The sequence below is a fragment of the Odocoileus virginianus genome, chromosome 11 (genome assembly GCF_023699985.2).
Source record: "Odocoileus virginianus isolate 20LAN1187 ecotype Illinois chromosome 11, Ovbor_1.2, whole genome shotgun sequence".
NCBI classification, from domain to species: domain Eukaryota; kingdom Metazoa; phylum Chordata; class Mammalia; order Artiodactyla; family Cervidae; genus Odocoileus; species Odocoileus virginianus.
Genome location: NC_069684.1, coordinates 39,338,527 through 39,359,988, shown reverse-complemented (window position 1 = coordinate 39,359,988; position 21,462 = coordinate 39,338,527). Strand labels below are relative to the sequence as shown.

Genomic DNA, 21,462 nt, shown 5'->3' with positions numbered 1-21,462 from the left:
TGTACCATTGACATACAAACTGCTCAGAAAGTCCCTAAAGTATCTGGAAACTCCCCAAAGCCCCCCCTACCTTTGTTCCAGTTGTAGCATTACAAAGTGAGGCTAGCAGGAGGAGAAGAGTTTCAAATTTTCTTACATGCAAAATAAATGTTAACTTTGCTCTACATGAACTATGTTACTTGATGCTGGCACTATTGCCCTAGCTGCCTACCTCTACATACCGAATCTCAATTTAGACCTTATACTATAAAAAGAATAGCTTTTGTTGATGGAGCACTGCCTAAGTACTAGGCATCAAGCCTACCAGGTTCCTCTGTCCATGGAATTCTCCAGGCAAGAATACTTGAGTGGGTAGCCATTCCCTTCTCCAGGGGATCTTCCCGACCAAGGGATCGAACCCAGGTCTCCCTCACTGCAAGCAGATTCTTTAGCATCTGGGCCACCAGGGAAGCCCTGGCATCATGCTAGGCAATATATATTCACTGTTTCACCAAATCCTTGCACCAACTCTTTTTTTTCTTATACCAACCCTTGAGGCAGCTCCTACCCTTAACCTCATTTTGCAGATCAGGAATCTGAAACTCAAAAAGGTTAAGTTTTTTGTCTAAGAACTATAAATGTTAGAGCTAGGACTCAAATTCATCTTTGGACTGTGACACGTGGCTTGTGGGATTTTAGTTCCCCAACCAGTGATTGAGCCTCCATGGAAACATGGAGTCTTAACCACTGGACCAGCAGGGAAGTCCTGTAGGACTCAAATTTTGAGCTGTCTGATTCCAAAGAATATGCCCTTAACCACTGTGCTATATTGCCACTTTCTCTTATGCTAAAATCATTCATATTATTTCAGGACATTGCCAAATCTATTGGATAGTAGGCAGGTTTTAACATGTAACATTTTGATGTGGAAGAGTTGATTCAAGGCAGATCTTTGATCAAAATGCCGAAGCAGGCTCTTATTATTTTATTTCGTGGTTTGTTTGACAGTTGCTTCTTAATTCAGATCTGCTTTAAATCTATTCTTGGAAGGACCTTCTTTTAAATTGTGTTTAATAGATTCTAAGTGATACTCCAGGAAGATGTAAAGCTTCAAAAGAGCTTAACCCGACTGATGGTCAATGCCAGGAAACTTGTCTGGTTTTGAGTTTGGAGTCGCACCATCTCTCCAAGTACTTACACACCTCACAGTGGAAGATTTGTGCAAACGTGCATGACTCCTTGGGTACCTACAAGTGTGTTTAGCAGTAAATAAATCTTCAAGGAGGAGAACAGTTCTTAAGCCAAATTTACTGTCTTTTCTCTAAACCTGACTTTCCTTGACTTCCACTCACCCAAACTTCAATGTTTGAAGGGTCTTTGTTCCTTTCTTCCTTGCCCCTCATATCCAAACAGCACCAGATCCAGCTGGTTTTTCCTTTATAATATCATTTATCTGCGCCCATATTTTCTATTCCACAGCAGCCTTGCTAAATTAAACCCTTATCATTCCATAAATCTGCAGTGGTCTTCTGACAGAATTCTTTATCTCTACTACCACTCTTGCAAATTCTTTTCCAATCACAGCCAGATTGACTTTCCTAAAACTCTCTTTTATTATTTCACTTACTTGCTTTAAAAGCCTTCCATGGCTCCCCATTGCCAAGTGGATAAAGTTCAAATACTTTTCCTTGGCTTTCAAGGCCTTCACATCTGGCCCCAGGGTTACCTGGCCAAATTTGCCTTCTACAGCTATCATACATAAACTTCCCCTTCCCCCAGACAGTTGCCTGGATACATCTCATGTATTAGATTGCTTCTACATTTAAATCACTCCTGGTTTACAGAATATGTAGACAGAACAGTTTTTATTTATTTCACAACAGAGCTGTGATTTAGCTGAATTCTCTGATTAGTAGAATTATTTACATGATTTGATACCTTTAAAAAATAGTGAAAGTTATATAGTGAAGTTACATTAGAAACTTGTCATTTCTGAGTAACAAATTTAACAACCGAGGAATCTTGAGCATCCGACAGGTGTTCTGTTGTCTGCTTGAATTTATAACAATTAAATATACTTGCTTTTGGCCTTTCTTAGATCCAGTGACTCTAGATTAGTGTTAACTTTCTCTTAACAGAGGCACTGAAAAATCCAAGTTGGTTTATTTTCCTAGGCTTAAGTTAAGTGGCATACTTGTGTACCACACTATAATCATGATGCTTAAATGTAAATTATCTTTTCTAGGCATTCAAAGTGAGGCAAGGGGGTCATGGAAAGAGCACTAGACAAGTCCGAAAATGTGGGGTTCAATTTAATGTTGTGTGACTTTGGGCAAGTTACTTAACCTTTCTGAGTTTCATTCAGTTCCTGCATCTATAAAATTGGGATAATAATACATGCTTCATACATATGCAGTGAGAATTAAATCAGATAACTTGTGAAGACACATTGGATTTCATTGATTCTCACATTCACTTTTTTCCACATTTAACATTTCTGATATGAAGATGCATGTGACACTCCGTGATACCTTGGCATTCTGTTGTAGTTTAGCTGATGGTGGTTTTCCTTGCTTAGTGGCACGTAAAAGAGTGGTATGTCTCAAAATCCGGGGTATTTTAGACTTGATGAAATGCAGTTATTGATTCTCTCTCCCTCAAGGCTGTGTGACAGTGCATCCTTTCCATTCTCATCCTGACACAAAATGCCCCCCCCAAAGACTTACATGAATTGTTCATATTTTAATTTGTTTTCTTATATGGAACTTTATGTCATAGAAGCTTAACTATGGAACCTTGTGTCAGTCTTCATCACTGTTAAGCTCCAGAAACCAGAGAATGTATCATTTTTTTGGTAAACAAACTTGCATAATTATATATGATTCTATATTTAATAAATATTCACTTACTGGTACTAATTCCACTTTTGAGATAACATGGAAACCTGGGGTCTTAATAATATTACAGTGATTTTTGGTAAAAGATAGGTAAAGGGCTGAAATACCAAGGAATACATAGCTTGTGTTATTACCTAAGTTTCCCTACATCATTGTTTCCTACTGAAAATACCACCACTTACCTCCTGGTACTTTCCCTTGTCTATAAACCAAGCAGCCACAGACAACATTGCAGAAATGCTTGTACAACCAATAGGCCTTGTTCTGACAATGGCAAGGTTTGGCCCTCTTTTCAACTACCTGTTTTTCTTTAGTACCAACAGCCATAAGTCAGAGAGGGAAAACTGTTACTGGCATTGGGAGACTAATGAAGAAAGAAAAGTAAACATGCATGATGTGTCCCCTTTCCCAGAGTATACTTTTGTGGACTTTGTCCACAGGCTCTGAACCAATTTATCATTTAGTCACTCATTCATTTCCATTTTTCACTTTTCTGCGGTGACTCAACAGGTTAAAGATTTCATAAATTCCGAGCTCCTAGCGCAGTTATATTCTTCAGAGGACCAAAATACCCTGATGGAGGAATCTGCGGAGCAGGCTCAGCGCCGGGACGAGATGCTTCGAATGTACCAGGCCCTTAAAGAAGCCCTCGTGGTCATCGGTGATATCAACACAGCCACGACATTCACACCCGCACCACCACCCGTGGACGACTCCTGGATCCAGCATTCCCGCAGGTAGGAAGATAGTGCCCCCAATGCCAGAGGCCTCCCAGCTAGTCCAGAGTTGTTTTCTGAATGTGGTTCCCTAAACCAATATGAACCTAAAGCAAAAAGAGGAAAAGGAATATTTAAGTTCAGGAGGGAGAGAGAGAGTCAGATAGTCTCAGCTCCTTTCAAAAACAAGCACAAAATACCTGGACAATGGCATGTTATACAGCCATTAAAAAGAATAAGTACTGAAGTGAAAAGACAGTCCAGTTAATGTGAAACTTAAAAAAAAATTTAAGTTGTAGAACGTTGTGTACAAGAAAGCAATTTATGCACATATATATATATATATATATATATATATATATGAGAGACAGAAGATATTATAGAATATAGATAAAAAGGATACCTAGGGAAAGATACTGGTTGTCTCCACAGAGGAACGGGTGGGGAAGGAAACTTCCTTTCACCTTTTACCCTTTTATAATATCCCTAATGTGTATCTGAGTTAGTCAGACAATACTTTTTTAAACGTAGTCAATTATAACATTTTTGAAGGATGACTTCTGATGGAGAAGGAAATGGCAACCCACTCCAGTATTTTTGCGTGGAGAATCCCATAGACGGAGGAGCCTGGTGGGCTACATACAGTCCAAGGGGTCGCAAAGAGTCGGCCACGACTGAGCGACTTCACTTCACTTTCTGATGGAAAGGAGGATGGGCAAACTGCTGTCTCTCTCTGTCCCCAGGTCCCCCCCTCCAAGCCCCACCACCCAGAGGAGGCCGACGCTGAGTGCACCCCTCCCGCGACCCACGTCCGGCCGGGGACCCGCACCCGCCATCCCCTCCCCGGGACCCCACTCAGGGGCGCCGCCAGTACCTTTCCGGCCCGGCCCATTACCTCCTTTCCCCAACAGCAGTGACTCGTTCGGGGCGCCTCCGCAGGTTCCGTCTCGGCCCACCAGGGCCCCTCCCAGCGTCCCGAGGTGAGTGTTCTGCACGCAGCTGAAGTAGGGGGTTCGGGAGCGGGATGCTCGTGGGTTCTCTTCTCATAGCTTGACAGACAAAATTGATTTGGAAAAGAAAATGGCAAAGATACTGTCATACACGTTTGTGGTACCCCCTCCCCCCGGAGGGGAATCATAGGAAGATTGCTGAGCCCATGACTCCATTTAGAAACCAATATATGGACTACACTCTCCTTTCTCTACTGGCACAAACTAAATGAACCCCAGAAACTTAGGTCCAGATGAATGACATTTTGACGGCTGTTTGTAGAATTTGACAGAGAGCTTTGAAATGAAAGAGCCAGTGGCTGGTTTGCTGCAAGCTGTGTGCTCCCTAGGTCACCAGAGCATCACAAGCTAAAGCCTAGCCTCTTCTATTACCAGAGGAATTCTATAAAACCATTGACTTCAAGGAATATTATCCATCTGCCCTCCGAACTTTGACCCTTAAACCCAATGTTACTAACTTTAATGTAGGCTGAGCAAAAATCTGGCTGATCCATCTGCAATTGTTTTTTATTTTAACACAGACATATGACTGCTGTGTACAGTCACTGACAATAAATAAGACAGAACATTGTACATTTGAATAATACATTTTGGCATTTATAAGCAAATTTTCAGGCTTAATTGTGAAACAAAATAGCTAATAAATAACAAACTCGAAACGTATACCACATATATTTGAAACTATAGTCTCACCTTCATACATTTACAGTCAATATATTAATTAGAGATTTTGAAAATAGAGGGAATTAGGGTTTTTTTTCAACATCAGAAATTTAAAAAGGAAGGAAAATAGCCCATAGAGAAAGCTAATTTTTTAGAAGTTCAAGTCAGAGGATTAAAATATTTGTATATTCCATGAAGGAAAACCTTACTGTGCATGTACTTTCAAAAGAGAAGTGATTTCTGCCCACCCATGAAGTCTGAGTCACCTCACCCTCTGATTACAGTGCTTACATTTATTTCAATCTTCAGGGCTGTTGGGTGTAATGAAGAAAAGAAGGGGCGTCTTAAACCACTAAACAAAGGGAGGCGTAGAGGAATAGAAGGGAATGTGAAATCAGATTTGATTTGCCACAGGTCTTGGGCAACTCAGACTGAGCCATGAGTTCCTCATCTATGAAATAAAGACCCAACAAAGTTGTTGCCCAAATCATATGAGATGGGGTATTTGAAAGAGACTGTAAATTCCGGTGGTTGTAATTGCCATCACCATTGTGGTCCCTATCAGAGAGGTTATATGTACTCTCAAACCAGTTTTTTTTCCCTCTAACCTCAGTAGATTTGACTTATAATTTACTTGGAACTGAGCTAAATTCTAGTAATAATAATAAAAATGAAAATATTTATTGAGCTCTCAATGTTTGCTTTGCGTGCGCATGTGCTCACTTTAGTCATATCTGACTTTGGTGGCTCAGTCAGTAAAGAATATGCCTGCAATGCAGGAGACCCAAGTTCGATGCCTGGGTTGAGAAGACCCACTGGAGAAGGAAATGGCAACCCACTCAAGTATTCTTGCCTGGGAAATCCCATGGATGGAGGGGCCCAGTGGGTTACAGTCCATAGGGTCACAAGAGTCAGACACGACTTAGTGACTAAACCACCACCCCCACGACGTATGCTGGGCACTGTCCTGAGAGCTCTGCACGTACATGTTTATTTAATGCTCACAACAACCCCACGAGTTAGGTGATTGTCCATTGTACAAACTAGATGAAGAGGTTAAGCTGTTTGCCCAAGGCACTCAACCCGGCCCTAACAGAGCTGGACTTCAACACTGAGCAGTCTGATTCCAGAGCCGAGTCTCCTAACCACAATGTCAGGGTTTCTCCACCTCAGCACTATGGACGCATTTATTGTGCGGACCGTGCTGTGCATTTTAGGACGTTTAGCAGCATCCTGGCCTCTACCCACTGGATGTCAGTTGCACTCACCAAGTTGTGACCACTGAAAATGTTTCCAGACATTGTCACTGGTTTGGGGGAGTTAATCTCCCGCCCCTTGAGAACTTCTGTACTTCAGCATTCAAAAGACTGTCCCTTCCATGTAATCAAGCATAAGTGACACTGAGCCTCACTTATAAGCAAAATTAAATTATTTTTTAAGGAAACTTAAAATTGACTGGGAAAAGGTCTGCCATTGTGCCAAGAACGTATGGAGGTCATTGGGGGAGGGATGTTAGAGTCCCACACAGGAGCCTTGAAGACAGCTATTTTGTCTGTTTAGCTATAAGAAGGAACCAGAGCAACTTGGGGATGCCTGTCTTCAGGAATGAAAGTGCATGTCTTTGCCTGCTCTCTTGGCTGCTTCACCTCTTGGTTTCAGATAAGCTGGCTTGCCAGTACCCTTCAGAGATACTGCTGAATGCTAAATTGATTTGTGAAGCCAGGTGGAGTTGCCCTTGGTATTTCTGAGCTTGCTCACAGAGGGTAGCCGGCAGGAATCGGCCTCCAGAACCTGAGCTGGAGAGGGAAACCTCCAAGTTTCAGTCGTCTGCACTCGGGAATTTATAGGACAACAGTTGTGTTACTCAAAATTTTTAGAGTATTCTTAAGTTAGAGCCAGACTTAATTTGATCTGGCCTTGCAAAGAGTCTCAAATGTAAAACAGAAATGAGAGTTCTGAGTAAAAGAGGAAAGTTGGTTGTTTTCTGCTGAGCCTTCGAGTTTCGGCGCCAGTTCTGCGCATTGGGAGGGAAATCCCTGGAGGGGTAGGGGGGTGGTCACCTGAGAGAAAGCAAGAAAGACTCTGTCAGGATCCTTATGCCTATTAAAGTTTAGCTTTAGATGGAGAATTCTGACCACATAAAGTCTGTTTTTAATAAAAGCCAGAGCAGGAATCCTACCAAATGCAAGCCAGAAATGAGGTTTAAGATTTCAAAAAAAGAAAGAGAGAGGAGAGGAAAGAGAGACAGAGATAGAAAGAAAGAAAGAAAAAGTTGAGGGAATTCTTGTGGAAACTTCACCTTGTTCTATTTATTTATGTATTCTCTTTTCCCTCCATGACTTGCCTCCATTTTCTCTATTAAAATCTAAAAAACTTGAAATGCCATTATCCATCATCTTCAGAAAACCAATCCTTAGCTTTCCGAGAAGGAAATTTAATTTTTTTCCCCAGTCCTTTGCTTTCTTAAGGGCCCTTTCTCCCCTTTTATCTGAAACCAGAAACTCATAATATGACAAGACAGCACAAGGGGTATCCCACCAGCTCCCTGTTGGGCTTTAATATTACAAAGGCAAAAACAACTTTTAGCAGCAAAAGATTCTGTTATTCATTGTGTGCCCGTGCATAGTTTTCTTCTAGGTAATTCACAATTTCATTAGCAGGTTGTGATCTTCACTTTTAAGAGCATATATTTATTATGACCCTATTCAGACATAATGAAAGTGCTTACAGTTGTACAGAAACCATGAGTGTTCTGGGTGTGTGTGTTTTTTTTTAAGTGATTATTATTGTATCTTTCCATTCCAATGTAAAGGATGAGGAAGGAGAGAGGCTGGTGGAGTCATTTTTGGCCCAGGTTTTCTCAGCTGCTCAAGCTGTTCTGGTTTATGTGCATGGAGCCTTTCAGTGAGGGAGCTAGAAATATTGCAAACTATATGCCTGCTTTAATTAATTCCTTCTGAACTAGGGAAGCATTTCTGTCCCAAAGAGGCTCACCAACAGGGATGATTCTGCCATTAGAAAGTTGACTGTACACAAATCTGACTTGGGAAACATTTTCTATTGCTAGAAGGTTTGGTGTGTCTCCCTCCTTTCTCACCTCCATCAGCTTCTCTGCAGGGGCTGAAACCCAGTTGGAAAACCCCATTTAGTCGTGTCCTTGTTTAGCAAGATATTGTTAAACAGACCTCAGTACCTCTTTAGGGGCCCTATTCTCTTACTTGAAGATCCTAATGTTTGACCAAACACTAACGTTAGGGCTGATATAGCTACTTTCAGTTAGAGCTTCTTAAAATTAGCTATGGGAATCGCAGCCTTTGACATTAACAGAACAAATTAACTGAATCAGAGTGTGTTTTTCCTGGCAACGGTGATTCTGGCATTATTTTATTCATTTGTCTTCTCCCCTTTCCTTGGACTAAGCTATTTTGCAACTGTCAAAAGGGGATAAGGGTGGGAGGAAGGGTCTCTATCCAAGGACAAGCAGACTTCACTTACATCATCACCCAGTCTTCTATTTAAAAAAAACAAACAAACAACTTTTTTAAAAAAATAGAAGTCCTTTCTTTTAACCACCCCCTGTCTCCAAGTCTGATGGTGTCTTTTAAAAATGGCACAAGTGAATCAGGGGAAAGGGTTAGCTTTTACTCCAGCTCATTCACATGATAGAAACACAGCATGGATATCAAGAGTGCTACACAGAATGAGTCTCTGGGGAGGTCCATGGTGATATTGGGGTCCCTGCCTTGCAGGGACAGCCCTGGAATAGCATTAAGCTTACCCCAGGGCCTCCCACTTGCACTCCTTCCATGACTTAGTTTCCCTGACTTTACATGGAGCACCTTGAGAGTCTTCTCACAGCCCCACATTCTCAGCAGTTCACGGTTCAACTAACCATAGCAAAATATACATTAGTTCTTTATGTGAAGAGACAGTCCATGCATGCATGTTCTTTTCTTTACAGAGGTAAAAGCCCTTTATTCCCTTTAATCTTGTTTTAAATAGTTGACCTTGATGTCTTCTGTACTGTATCGCTTTTATGCATACATATTTTATGCATTGATTTAGCTGACAGGTAACACAGAATCCTTTTTGCAAAGGAATAAGTCTCCCCTGTTTTATTTTGTTTTTAGCCAATCCCCCAAATTTTGAATAAGAGAAAACCTGTGATTCTTATGAGTGTGTCTTTGCATCCCTAATATCAAGGTTTGGTGCCATGAAGGACGAAGCTGCCGAGCCTTGAAGTCGTGGGCTCAGGGTTCACGGACAGTTAAGCAACTTGTGGGACTAGCCTGTGTCTGACTCCTCAGCAATCATGTTCTGGAAACATCCTGACTTACTCCCTCCTCAACAGCCCTCTAAAAGCATGACTTCTTTTAGCAGCTGAGTGTCTTTAGACGAATGATGAATTCATCTTGTGATTTTTGATTTCAGCCATGAGCTTTTTATTTTCCTCACCATCTTTCTCCTTTAAAGAACAAAACAGATAAATTTATGATTAGGTGTTCTGATTTTTCAGGAACAGTTTTTATATTTAGCAACTGGATTTAAAAGTCAAGCAAGGATTTTTACAAAGTATAATTGCCGAGACTAGAAACAACTTCAAGGCATTCTTTCTGATTCTTAATATTTGAGGCATATCATAAGGCTACTATGTCACAGAATTTGTTACTGAAACCCCAAATGTAATTAATAACTTGTAGGTTTACCATGAGTTATCATGATGCTTAATATATTTTCATAAACATAGGAATTTGGCCACAAGATGTTCACTAAAAAAAATGTCTTTAATTTTATTTGAGCCTCTCTATTAAATATTTCATCAAAATCATTCAAATACCACAGTGATTCTGGTTGTAACATAATAATTCACTAAAGTGGATCAATGGTTAATGTCAAAGGTTTTCTTTCTTCAGGGTCTTGGTTTCATTCTAGTTCGAGTGGAAGTAAATTAGTCTGGTGGTTTCCTTCTTGGGTCTAGCAAACTTGAGTTACTTTATACTTTACACAAACATCTCCATCCCACCACAGTTCAGACTGACTAGCAGTCTGTTTAGGCCAGGCTCAGGAATGTGCGAGCTTTACAGCTGTGTCAAGGTAGATTTCAGATTGCCTCTAAGTTTTCAATGTGCTCCTTACCTTACTTTTTCAAACATCTGATACTGCAGGAGGGTACAAGAAAAAGGAAAATAAGAAAGGATCTACATGAGACAGTACAAAAAAGCAGGGCGATAAATATAACAATAGACCATCTACCATCTCAGCCCCATGGTAACTGGCACTGAGTTAACCAAACAACTTCTTCCACGTCCCTCAACAAATAATAGCAAATAGCTCTGTTGTTGTTCTTGTTTGGGAATCTACATTGCTAAGCTTCAACAATGAAGGGAAAGCCTTTCTGAGTTTCAGGGCAGCCCATCTGCCCCTGGTTTCACCTGATCGAGGAAAACAGCCAGGACCGGAGTCTGGCACAAGAGCCCCTGTCCGGTGAAAACCGCATAGTCAATAGTTATCATTCGGCCTGTAGCCAGTCAGCAGCCAACTGTCACCAGCTGGGATCTGCTGAATGTTCCTACATGCAAGTTGATGTCAGCTGAAAGAAAAGAAAACAATTCTACCCAGTGTAAGCAGACCCACAGTCTTGTAGACGCACGCAAGCTAGTACTTCTGTTTCATCACTGCCCTCTTTTGTCTCCATCACTGTAAGAAAAGAACGGTTTTACGGGGAATGCTTTTTCATTTTCAGGCAGTTACGATCAGATGGCATGTTTTTCAATGACTTCAGAGATTCATGGCACAGCATGATCCATGGCTCTTTCACCTCTAAATTTTCTGTAAGCAGCCAGCTCCAAGAATGAGCTGCTGGACGCTTCTTCCTCCCTCTGATTTATCAGTTACAAGGAAAAAATCAGAAGTGAAATTTAGCTTACTAGAGCCCCTTCTGCCAATAAATAGCCAGGAAATTAAACATGAAAATGTAAATGCTGCATTTTTCACTCGGAATATGCATTATATGCCTATCTCCAGTTGTATGAGAGAGGAACTGAAAATTTAACTGAGAGTTTGATGGCTGTTGTCTACTTGTCATAATTTTTATTACTGCTTAAATATAGAATTTTTAAATGCCGGACATTGAAACCCTGAGCTTACTGTAGCCAACATCTTGTAACCATTGTCTAGGGGAACCTCTGAATCTAAACACATATTTACACCCTTTAGTTGCCAAATGAAATCCATCTGGCTTACTTTATGCTATTTCCAAAAGAATATTACACTTTTAGTCTGGCCAGTATTTTTAAATGTAGGAGAGGAGGTGGGGGGTGGGGGGCGTGTTGGAAAGGCCCTGGGTTTGTTAATCTGCCTGTGTACTGATGCCACATTACCAGTATTTAGATGAAGTTTAAGCTCATGTGGCAACTTTGACCAGAAATAGAATTCCTGCAGAGGGCAGTGTCGAAAGCCCCAGGCAGGCTCATTATGGCATCATACTTTCTTTTCTTTCTGGCTACTTTTCAGGCATCAGAGCCACACGGTAGGCAAATCCACAAAGAACGAGTGCTCTAATTTCTGAAATTATTTTTTAACCATTCCCATAAACACAAGGAACTGTCCACTCCTGTTTTCCAGCCAAAATTATCAGCTCACATGAATTGTAGAAAGAACACATTCCATCCAAGGACCAGAGGGAAAGATGCTTAATCAAAATGGTAAATGGCAAAATTCTCAGTTGCTCATGGTCAATGACAAGGCCAGGCCTTCTTGATTTTAATTGCTCAGACACATGAAGACTTCATAAAGTCAGCATTTTCCCCCGTTGAGATTAAACACTGAAAAACGGGATAATACTGTTCTTGCTGCTGTTATGAGAACCCAGTAAATGTGTAAGTTAATATAAAATTTAGAAGTAAACTTTATCCTTTTTCTGCTTTTGTTTTGTTTTTGAGAAAGAAAGAATAAGGGAAAGACTAGATAACCACCAACTAGATATATCACCACAAGTGAATCCCCAAGTGTCAATGGCAATTTTGAAACCCAAGAGAAAGGAGACCTCAGGTGGCTCTGAATATGATTTGAAAAATAATCTTATTTTACAATCAAATATGCCAGTTGCCTCCACCATGTAAATAGATACCTGTATTAGGTTTCAGATTTTCATGAGCAGCTTTATCTACATTTCAGTATATTTTACATTCATCTAGCATGAGACTTTTTATGATAAAAGGAGATGGGAAAGCCTTTTTTAAAGATATTTTGCAGCCCAGAGAATCTAAAATGGAATTATTCCACTTGGAAATGGATAATTATGTAAGGTATATTCTGTACCATGTGCATTTTTAAACTTTATATTAGGATTGCTTTTGAAGCCAATTTTAAGAGTGAATGCAGTTTTTCCCCTCAAATAAATCTCCTCCTAGTCTCGTGCTCAAGTGTTTTCGCCAGAAAGTCTGCACTCTGCTTTGCCTTTTAGACCACCATTCATGGAGTAAAGCTATAAAAATGAGGAAAACGTCTACTTATTTCTAAAAGAACTAGAATTTCTTTTTACTTCTTAACAGTATTGGAAAGTATTTTAATAACTAAAATAATAAAACTTCATGTGAGGCCAATGCTACCTTAATTATTGCCTCTTGGGGTGGAAAATTAAGGAAACATTAGTAAATGTGTTAACTAGAGAAACCACTGCAGTAATTTCCCTCCACGTAACTGGGTCTAAAGTCACAATAAATCCATGCTGTACATATCCTTTGAAAGAAAGAAAAGTTATAGTTTCAGCTGTAATAGCAGTAGTATCAGAACTCTCAGGACTGAAATTAATGGGCCATAAAAATCCCTGCAATTCATCAGTGGACTTTGATTAACCTACTTAAATGCTCTCCAGTTCAGTTTAGGGATCTATAATGAGGGTTGTTGATATGATTGCTTGATTTGTTTTAATATTTCAAACACTCTAAACTACCCTATTACCATCTTAATAGTCTAAAACTAATAAGTATTTGGAAATTCATTTTGAAGCACCTTATCTTTGAATAAACATGTTGAAATCACGTTTCTCGCTTTTGCTTAAAACTTCGGTGTGTGATTGATGACATCTTGTAGATTTCCCTCTTTTTTTACTATACTTGCCTCCTTCAACCCAGGACCCTTTCCATTTGATATATAGTGTTTATTCAGTCTTGTGACTGAACAGCACATGGAGCATTCATACCAATAACCATCGTTACTGTGTTGTTCCCTTCCCTGTAGAGCAAGAAGTCTCAGCAAAATATTCTTGAGGGTCACAGGGAATCTTTGCAACTTACAAATACTTTCCCAGTCTCTGTAGACTGTTCAGGTTTCTGTCAATATGTTGTTATTTTTATCATTAAAGTTAACTTTTACATTTTTTTCTGTGGATTTCATACCACTTATTAAAGTGCATTTTGAGATACAAAAATATGGAGCTAGAGTAACGAAGGTAGTGCTGATCACTGTCTCCAGTCCAGAAAGCAATGTTAAAGCAAAAAGGCAAGGTTTTAGGACTTTTTTTTGTCTTTACTGCATTCTCATTGCATTCCTGCTTTGTACCCCCGTCCTTCTCATCCCCTTTGTCTCTAAATTAGGCCCTACACCCAGTTATATAGGACAGTCTTCCGTTGGTTACTTCTGTCGGACACCTGCCTTCTAACTGTGTTTGGCAGGCCCGCCGGATGAGGTAATAATCAGAAGAAAATGTTCTGGTTTTTTGGCCCCATCCACGTACAAGATTATTCAAAACAGTTTTCTGTGAGTGAGAACAGAGATGCTTTGAGATCCTTTAGTCTAACATTCTGTGGGGGTGTGGAGGAACAAAACTGTAAATTTTTTTGATCCCTTCTAGAAGAGTGGAAATATAAATTACATCTGCCTTTGCCCATCCTCTCAGTGATGGTTACAGACAGATATATGTAGAGATGAGAGACTCTCGTTTGTAAACATTCTAGCTTTACTCTCTCCAGCAGTCTTCTTGAGCACAGCTCCCATGGTCATTACAGCAGTGTTTTCCTAAAAGCATATTTTGTGAACTCTTTCTCCAAGATGATGGCAGTTTTTTGTAAGACAGATGCCTAAAAGACATATGGTTTTCATAGATTTTTCCGTCTAGACTAGCTTTATTTAGTGACTTTTGGCCTGAATTGGTCTAGTTAAAGTTTCTGTAGGAGCTTGTATAAAATTTTTAAATATGGGCATACCATTAAGGTGTAAAACAAAAAGTTTGACTTCTTATTGGCAAATGATTAGAAGGGATTGGTTGAAAATTTCCTTCAGGTTAAGTAATTGTGATCATACTATGCACCCACTCATCCATCCCTCTCCCACAACACTGTCCAGAATGGAAAGGCTTACCCCCAAAATCCGGTAACTGTTAAATTCATATACTTCTCACTGTTTTCCTGAGTAAATTCTTTGTATTCCAGTTGATGTGTGTGAGTGTGTTAGAAAGCTGTAATTCTTTCTGCAGACTCTTTACATGGCCCAGGGGACCTATGATTCCTTGCCCTTTTAGCACCAGTTTTTACAAACACAGCATTTCTCTCATTTTTAAAAAAAGCGTCCAACAAGCCGCAAAGTAAAGGAGAAGAACATTTAGGAGTTTTTGTAGTGCCTTTCAAACACTGATGAAGATTTCATTTTAAAATGGCAGTTTTTGAGCCAGCGTCAGAAGACTCATTTAGAAAAAATATGATACTTCAAGAAGAAAAGAGTAATTTCTACACTTGCCCAGAAATCAAACTTTTTGCACCCTGACACCACAGATCCGTGCCCAGTTTAACTGCATCAGAACACGGAGACTTGTGGAAGAGAGAAAATGCGGGCCATTCTGTCTTTGCACTGAGCATTTAATTGGACTCGGTCACATATTTGTTCACTGACATGGCAGCTTGCAAAGCACACCACCTCTCTGTTTCTATGTTTGCTTTCAGTATTTTTGTTTTTCAAGCTTGAACTCTAAGGCATGTTAGAGCTCCTCCTGCTGGAATTTTTTTTAATCACTGGGATTCTAATTAGTAAACGGTACCCCGTCTCCATTTTTTCCTCTCGGACTGATACAATGACCAGAAAAATACCATGTGGTGCATTTAAAACTGGCTTTTTAATTCACTAGATATCACAAGTCAGGCAGAAATGAAACCTTGGTATAACATAAATCTTTAAACCTTCAGATTCCTCATGCTCCGTTTCTGTTGTTGTTGCTACAAAAATAAGAGGAATTGGAAAGTTAAACTTTTGCATCTATATTTCTACGTACACATTTACCCCCTTTGAGGTCAGGCCCCAAGTCAGATACTCATGCCCAGAAGGTTCTTGCTGTCTGTCAGAAAGGAGAAAAGGTCTTCCCCACCTTTCCAATGCAGAAGTGAATTTTACAGTTTCATAGAGAGATCCACTGTTGCCTTTTTCCTCCCCATCCTTATTTCTTTGCATTTCTTCTCCCTGACTTGAGATGACAAAGCAGTGTGCATCTCAGAAGTGAAAGTTCGCCTCTCCCAGTAGCTGGTCCTTAGCACCTCCTTCCCAACCTCTCCTCCTTCCCCCAAATGTCTGAATTGGCCAGCCCCCTCCCCGGGTGCCTGGTGTGGGAGTGAGGGGAAGGGCAGGGAGAAGAGGACAGAAGGCGATGAAGAGGGTTAGGAATAGCTTTGCCCCAGCTACCATCAGTGGGACTAGGTTTCTCCATACATGCATGTAAGTTCTTAGATCTCTTTGGGGATTTCTTGAAAGAGAGAGAGAGGTAGCAAGGAAGACAGAAGGAAGGGAAAGAAGAGGAGAAAGAGACAAAGAGAGAAAAAAATCCTCAGAGGGGACACTGCCTAACTTCATTCAATAACCATGTGCGTGTGAATCTCTTTAAAAACCACCTCCTTTCTGTCTGTGTAGTTTTCTCATCGCTATATTCCTCTGACTTTCTGTTTCTTTGCATACCTTTTAGTCTTTTTCTCTACCCAGCTTCTCTGTTGTCAGTGATATAGTACAGAAACTAAAATATAAAAATTCCAGAAGTAATGCTTTTTAGGAATCATATTTTTTTTTCCATTTATTTTTATTAGTTGGAGGCTAATTACTTTACAACATTGCAGTGGTTTTTGTCATACATTGAAATGAATTAGCCATGGATTTACATGTATTCCCCATCCTGGTCCCCCCTCCCAGGAATCATATTTTAAAACGAAAAACCCTCAAAAACTTTGTTTTGTGAATTAGGACTTGGATTAAAACAAGTAGTTTTGCCACTTGTGATAAAAAATGAGACATTTGATTTCTCAAGCTGACAGTACTTTTTCTAGCTTTTTTACCCCTTTCATACATACTATCTCCTATCCCTGGAATGCCGATACCCTCAACTTTTTCTGTTTTCTTCAAGCCCTTTTAACACCCCAGCCTCTTTCCATCTCCAGTCTAAGATTCCAGGTGTCCCTGCAATGCTTGAGGCATAATCCTGTCGTTGCACTTACCCAACTGTGGACACTGTTTACTTGTCTCTCTTCCCAACTCAACTGGAAATTCCTGGGCAGTGGCTGTCTTTATTTCTGTACCCCTAACACTTTATACAGTACCTAGCTCATAAACAGGGCTTTTGAGTGAATGAAAGAAAACAAAATGAGTTGATATACAATGTTTAATCAAGTTTATTTATAGAATTAGCCCAATATTTAGTGTATTTTAAGAAATGATTTAAACGCACACTTTCTCTCTTGTTCTTGTGCTATTCCTTCTGTGCTAAAACCTTGCCTGGCTAATTCATTTTACAAGTCATAAACTGAGCAGAGTTCATGTAGGCATATCATCCCTTAAGCTGCCTTTTTGCTGCAACCACAGAAGTGGGTTTATCTGTACGATCCTTATGGGTAGAACCTGAGTCAGACGTTTAAAATAAAGTGAAAGAAGTGTGGCAAGGTGGATTATATGACCAGTTATCTCAGAGACTAGTTTATACAAGTCTCTTCAAGCATCTAGTTTACACAAGCATCTTCAAATAAAAATTACAGACTGTTTTTCCCCTTATGTTCTTATTTCAAAGTTCATCAGTTGATTAATACTTTCCCAATGACATACATTTAAAAATCATGGGTTCATTTTCACAAGGGGAAGAAATGCTGGCTCTAAAATGTAGCAAGAGTCATATTAGAGAATTTCTCTTGAATCCTTTAAATGTACTCCAACTTCTCTGTTGTTTCCAACATCTACTGTAAACTATTCTTGGACAGTACTGGCTCACTCTGTACCAAAGCTAAAAGGGCCAAAAATATGCTGGATAGCATCCTATAGTGTTTTTGACAGTTACAAAATATTATCTTCCATGTGGACAAAATCATGACTGTTCATAGCATTTTTCTGAATTTTGCCTTGGACTTTTAGATATGCAAAATCTTAATAAATGTTCAAATTAAGAAGCAAAGCACAATGCTGTGCTGAAATTTAAAAATACTGTGTCCCACAGTCTGTTCTCTTAGAGCAGACATTAGCAAGAGGAAGTCCTGGGTTATAGTTAGCTGCCTTTCCATTTCACCTGGAGGTGTGCTCCTGTCTGATTTATTCCTAGGCATGTTCACTCATGTCCTTGAATTCCTGCTTGAGACACTGCCCCCTACAGGTGCTGTGAAAGGCTGCAAACAGGATAAGGAGTACTCTCAGGTCATGGGAAGTTTATAATGTTGTTCAGATGATAAACTATGTATACATGCCTTAAACTTTGAAAAATGATGCAAGGATTAAGTTATTCAAGAGGGTCATGGAGAAGTAAGGCCTTTCAGTTCCTGGGAAGGAGATACTATGGGCATCCCCCATTTAGCTGACTCGGAGCCATCAGAGCCATTTTTGCCTGAAGCCGCTTGGGAACCAAGCGCAGCAGAGTCCATTGTGCGAGGCACACGTCACGAGTTTAGAAAATTCAGAAGCAGTTTTTGCTTGTGTTCTCTAAGAAATTCATCCTATGTAGCCCTCAAAAACGGAGAAGGCAATGGCACCCCACTCCAGTACTCTTGCCTGGAAAATCCCATGGACGGAGGAGCCTGGTAGGCTGCGGTCCTTGAGGTCGCGAAGAGTCGGACACGATTGAGCAACTTCCCTTTCACTTTCATGCTCTGGAGAAGGAAATGGCAACCCACTTCAGTGTTCTTGCCTGGAGAATCCCAGGGACGGCGGAGCCTGGTGGGCTGCCATCTATGGGGTCGCATAGAGTCGGACACGACTGAAGCGACTTAGCAGCAGCAGTAGCAGCCCTCAAAAAGCAGAGATACTTTACTTCTTGCGCTTAGGTAGATAAAACCCTTCTTTTTTTATCTTTTCATCAATAAGGTCAAAAGACCCTAAATGCAACTACGTGTAAATTAAATTTTGAAACAGTTGTATTTTAAAGCTTTTCCTATATCTAATAAGTAGAATTTATGGTATAAATTGCATATCCTTTTTATGCAAATAACTGTCCTCATAGGCAAATACAATTCCCCTAAAAGTATCAGTCTTTGATTTTTTGAGGGTTTTTTATTTTTTTAAACTTGGGTCCACCTAACTAATTAGGCTGGGCTTCACTCGTACCTTTTTCAAAGATGAGAATTTGCAATGCATGATTAGATGTGCTCAGTGTCTGCACCCACTGCCACGCTCATGAGCAAGCTTCTCTAAACAAGTATAGTTATTCTTCTGGTGATGACTAACAAAAAAACTACTGTAATATAGCATCTCAGTCTTTACAAAATAAACCTAAAACCAATTTGACCCATGCTTGAATCTGATTTCCAAAGGTATCAAAGAATTTCTACAACCATTTCTTCATCTTTCTTAAGATATTTCTTCCCAGCACATTCCCTTTTTCACTCTGACTTTATCTGGCAAGTGAAATGAATTGCTAAGAAACCAAGGACAAAATCATTTATTATGTCTTCAGACAGTTTTCAAAGCACGGGACCAGCAGCATTAGCATAATCTGGGAACTTACTAGAAATGTCTCACCCCTATAGGAAGTCTGTGTGGGACCTAGAAATCTCTGTTTTAGCAAATCCTCCAGGGAGTTCTGATGTCCAGTCTAGTTTCAGAGACATACCCTTAGAACATGCCCATGTGACTGCCCTATAGAAAGAATCCTGGCCTGAGAGTCCTGATATTTTGTAAGTAAGGAAAGGATGGAGCCTGAGCTACACAGGCCTAGTCTAGCTCACAAACTTATCAGATAGATAAATCTCACTTTCCATCCTGAAGAGAAAGACAGGCAGGGGCAGAAAGACCAAGCCATGTCAGTAATTGGTGTTACGATGCACCCCTATTAAGATCGGTTACCCATTATGAATACTCAGAACCAGCTAACCCAGAGAAGAGCAAATGAAGATTTAGTTCTCCCATTCTTAGAAGAGAATCAAATTAGACAATAAGAGAATTGATTCATTCTTCTCCCTTATCAGTGTAGCCAGTTTCTCCCCCACCATGCCACCCACCCCACGTGAACATTCGACTTTCTTAGAAAATGTGTCATTGTCCAAAATACTGCACCCTGCCCATCCCTGCAGCTACAAATGCAACTTTAAGTATTACATCTTTCCCTTTGATTTGGAAGCAGAAACATGGCTCTTCTATCCTAACCATAAACCGCCCACACACCACACAGTGTTTCAATAAACACTAAGTGATGCAAGATGCTCCATTTCAATATAATGGGTAATTTAATGAAGCCCATCTCTCTGCAAAGTAATGGGGGAAAATCTGGTACAAAACAAATAACTCTGCTTGGCCCAAAATAAACTGTCTTATGAGGTGAATGTCTTTGGAAACCCTTTGAATGGTTAGGAACTGGACCAATGAAATGAACCTTAACAGTAAACCTTAAATGTTTTTCTGGTGTTGAAGTTGGCAAACATCTTAGCATTACTTATTAAGAAAATTCACACTGAACAACTTGATGCTCCTCTTGGATTGTTTCCTTTACAGATTATCAAGGGGTTATTGTTTAGAAATAAAATGATGCTTATTTCTTCCAGAAGGGTTGACCAGCTCTTTAGGATTTTTAATTACTAAGTACGTGTATGAGTTACTTTAACTTGAAACTAGGCATATTTTAAAGATGTCATAATTATTTTAAGAGACCATGATGGAAATTTGATCTTTCTTCTTTTTCAATCATTAATTCACCACACAGGGTACAGTGCCTATTTAGTGCCCTAGGGACTCCCTTAAAGTGCTGATAATGGATAGGTTCTCCTGATTTATTTATTTGAAAAAAAAAAAATAGCTTGAGCCAAAGACAAAGCTGAGTTCTGGGATATAGTGGTGAAAAAGACAAACAAAAGACCTGGCACATTACAGAAAGTTGTATTTTTTTGGTTTCCTGCCTTGCCTTCTTTCTGCAGTTGCCTATTATCGTTGACTTTGTCTCATTGCATCAACGTGGTCCAAAGATAGGAGAGGAGATTAAAGAGAAGTTGCTGTGCTATCAGAGTATTTTCGATCTTTCTATTCTCTGTCCCTATTATTGAGTCCATCCCTTCCACCTCGCCACTTAATTTCTAGTTTCTTTAACCCCATTATAGACCTACATTCTGCTGTGACTTTCAAATTTTATATGCCACAATTAAAATCACATTTGCCCCTACTTTAACCACAATTGTATTCTCAAGCTCTGAGCCTGAATTACAAAATTTTGCCTCATTTTTTCTGCTTAAAATGGGGTGCTATAGTAAAACCACTTGCATACTTGTCTTAGCCTATTTGTATTCCACTATGAATAGATTTGAGTTTTTAAAAATTATGGAGCATAATACAGACCACATAGTACATGCTCAATAAATTATACATGTAATGCATAACTGGAAAGCATGTTACAGACCATCTAGTCTGAGTCTCCTGTGTCATAGATGAGAACACTGAGGCTTAGAGAAGTTTAGTGACTAATGATTATACAAATTGGCAGTTGGAGCTAAAATCCACATCTTTCAATTTCTGTGTAAACTTTCTGTCTCAAATATAAACTTCTGACAAATGCTGAAAAAAAAGTTGCGTTTCTGGTCTTGTTGGACCTGCTCTCCTTGAGCTACTCTATAGCCTGTCTGAACATCTTTGTGTAGGTACTTTTCAGTCATTCACTTGTTTGTCTGCTATTTAATAAATATTTATTCACTGTCTTCTAATCACATTATACTGAATACTGAATATATGTAATAAATATAGAATATGTGATCTCTGCACTCAAGAAAT

The 21,462-nt window shown here is 39.8% G+C and overlaps 1 protein-coding gene across 7 annotated transcripts in view; it reads left to right on the top strand.

The window, feature by feature from the left end:
• The window catches only part of DNM3 (dynamin 3), a 609,645-nt gene that overhangs the window by 571,591 nt on the left and 16,592 nt on the right, over positions 1-21,462 (top strand). For 5 of the 7 annotated variants that reach the window (XM_070474325.1, XM_070474326.1, XM_070474328.1 and 2 more), the window contains 2 exons: positions 3,387-3,613; positions 4,336-4,572. In XM_070474325.1, the coding sequence (XP_070330426.1) occupies positions 3,387-3,613; positions 4,336-4,572 (464 nt within the window). Of the gene's footprint in view, positions 1-3,386; positions 3,614-4,335; positions 4,573-9,468; positions 13,309-21,462 lie in introns of those variants that run through there. The other 2 variants (XM_070474327.1, XM_070474324.1) reach the window with 1 other exon arrangement.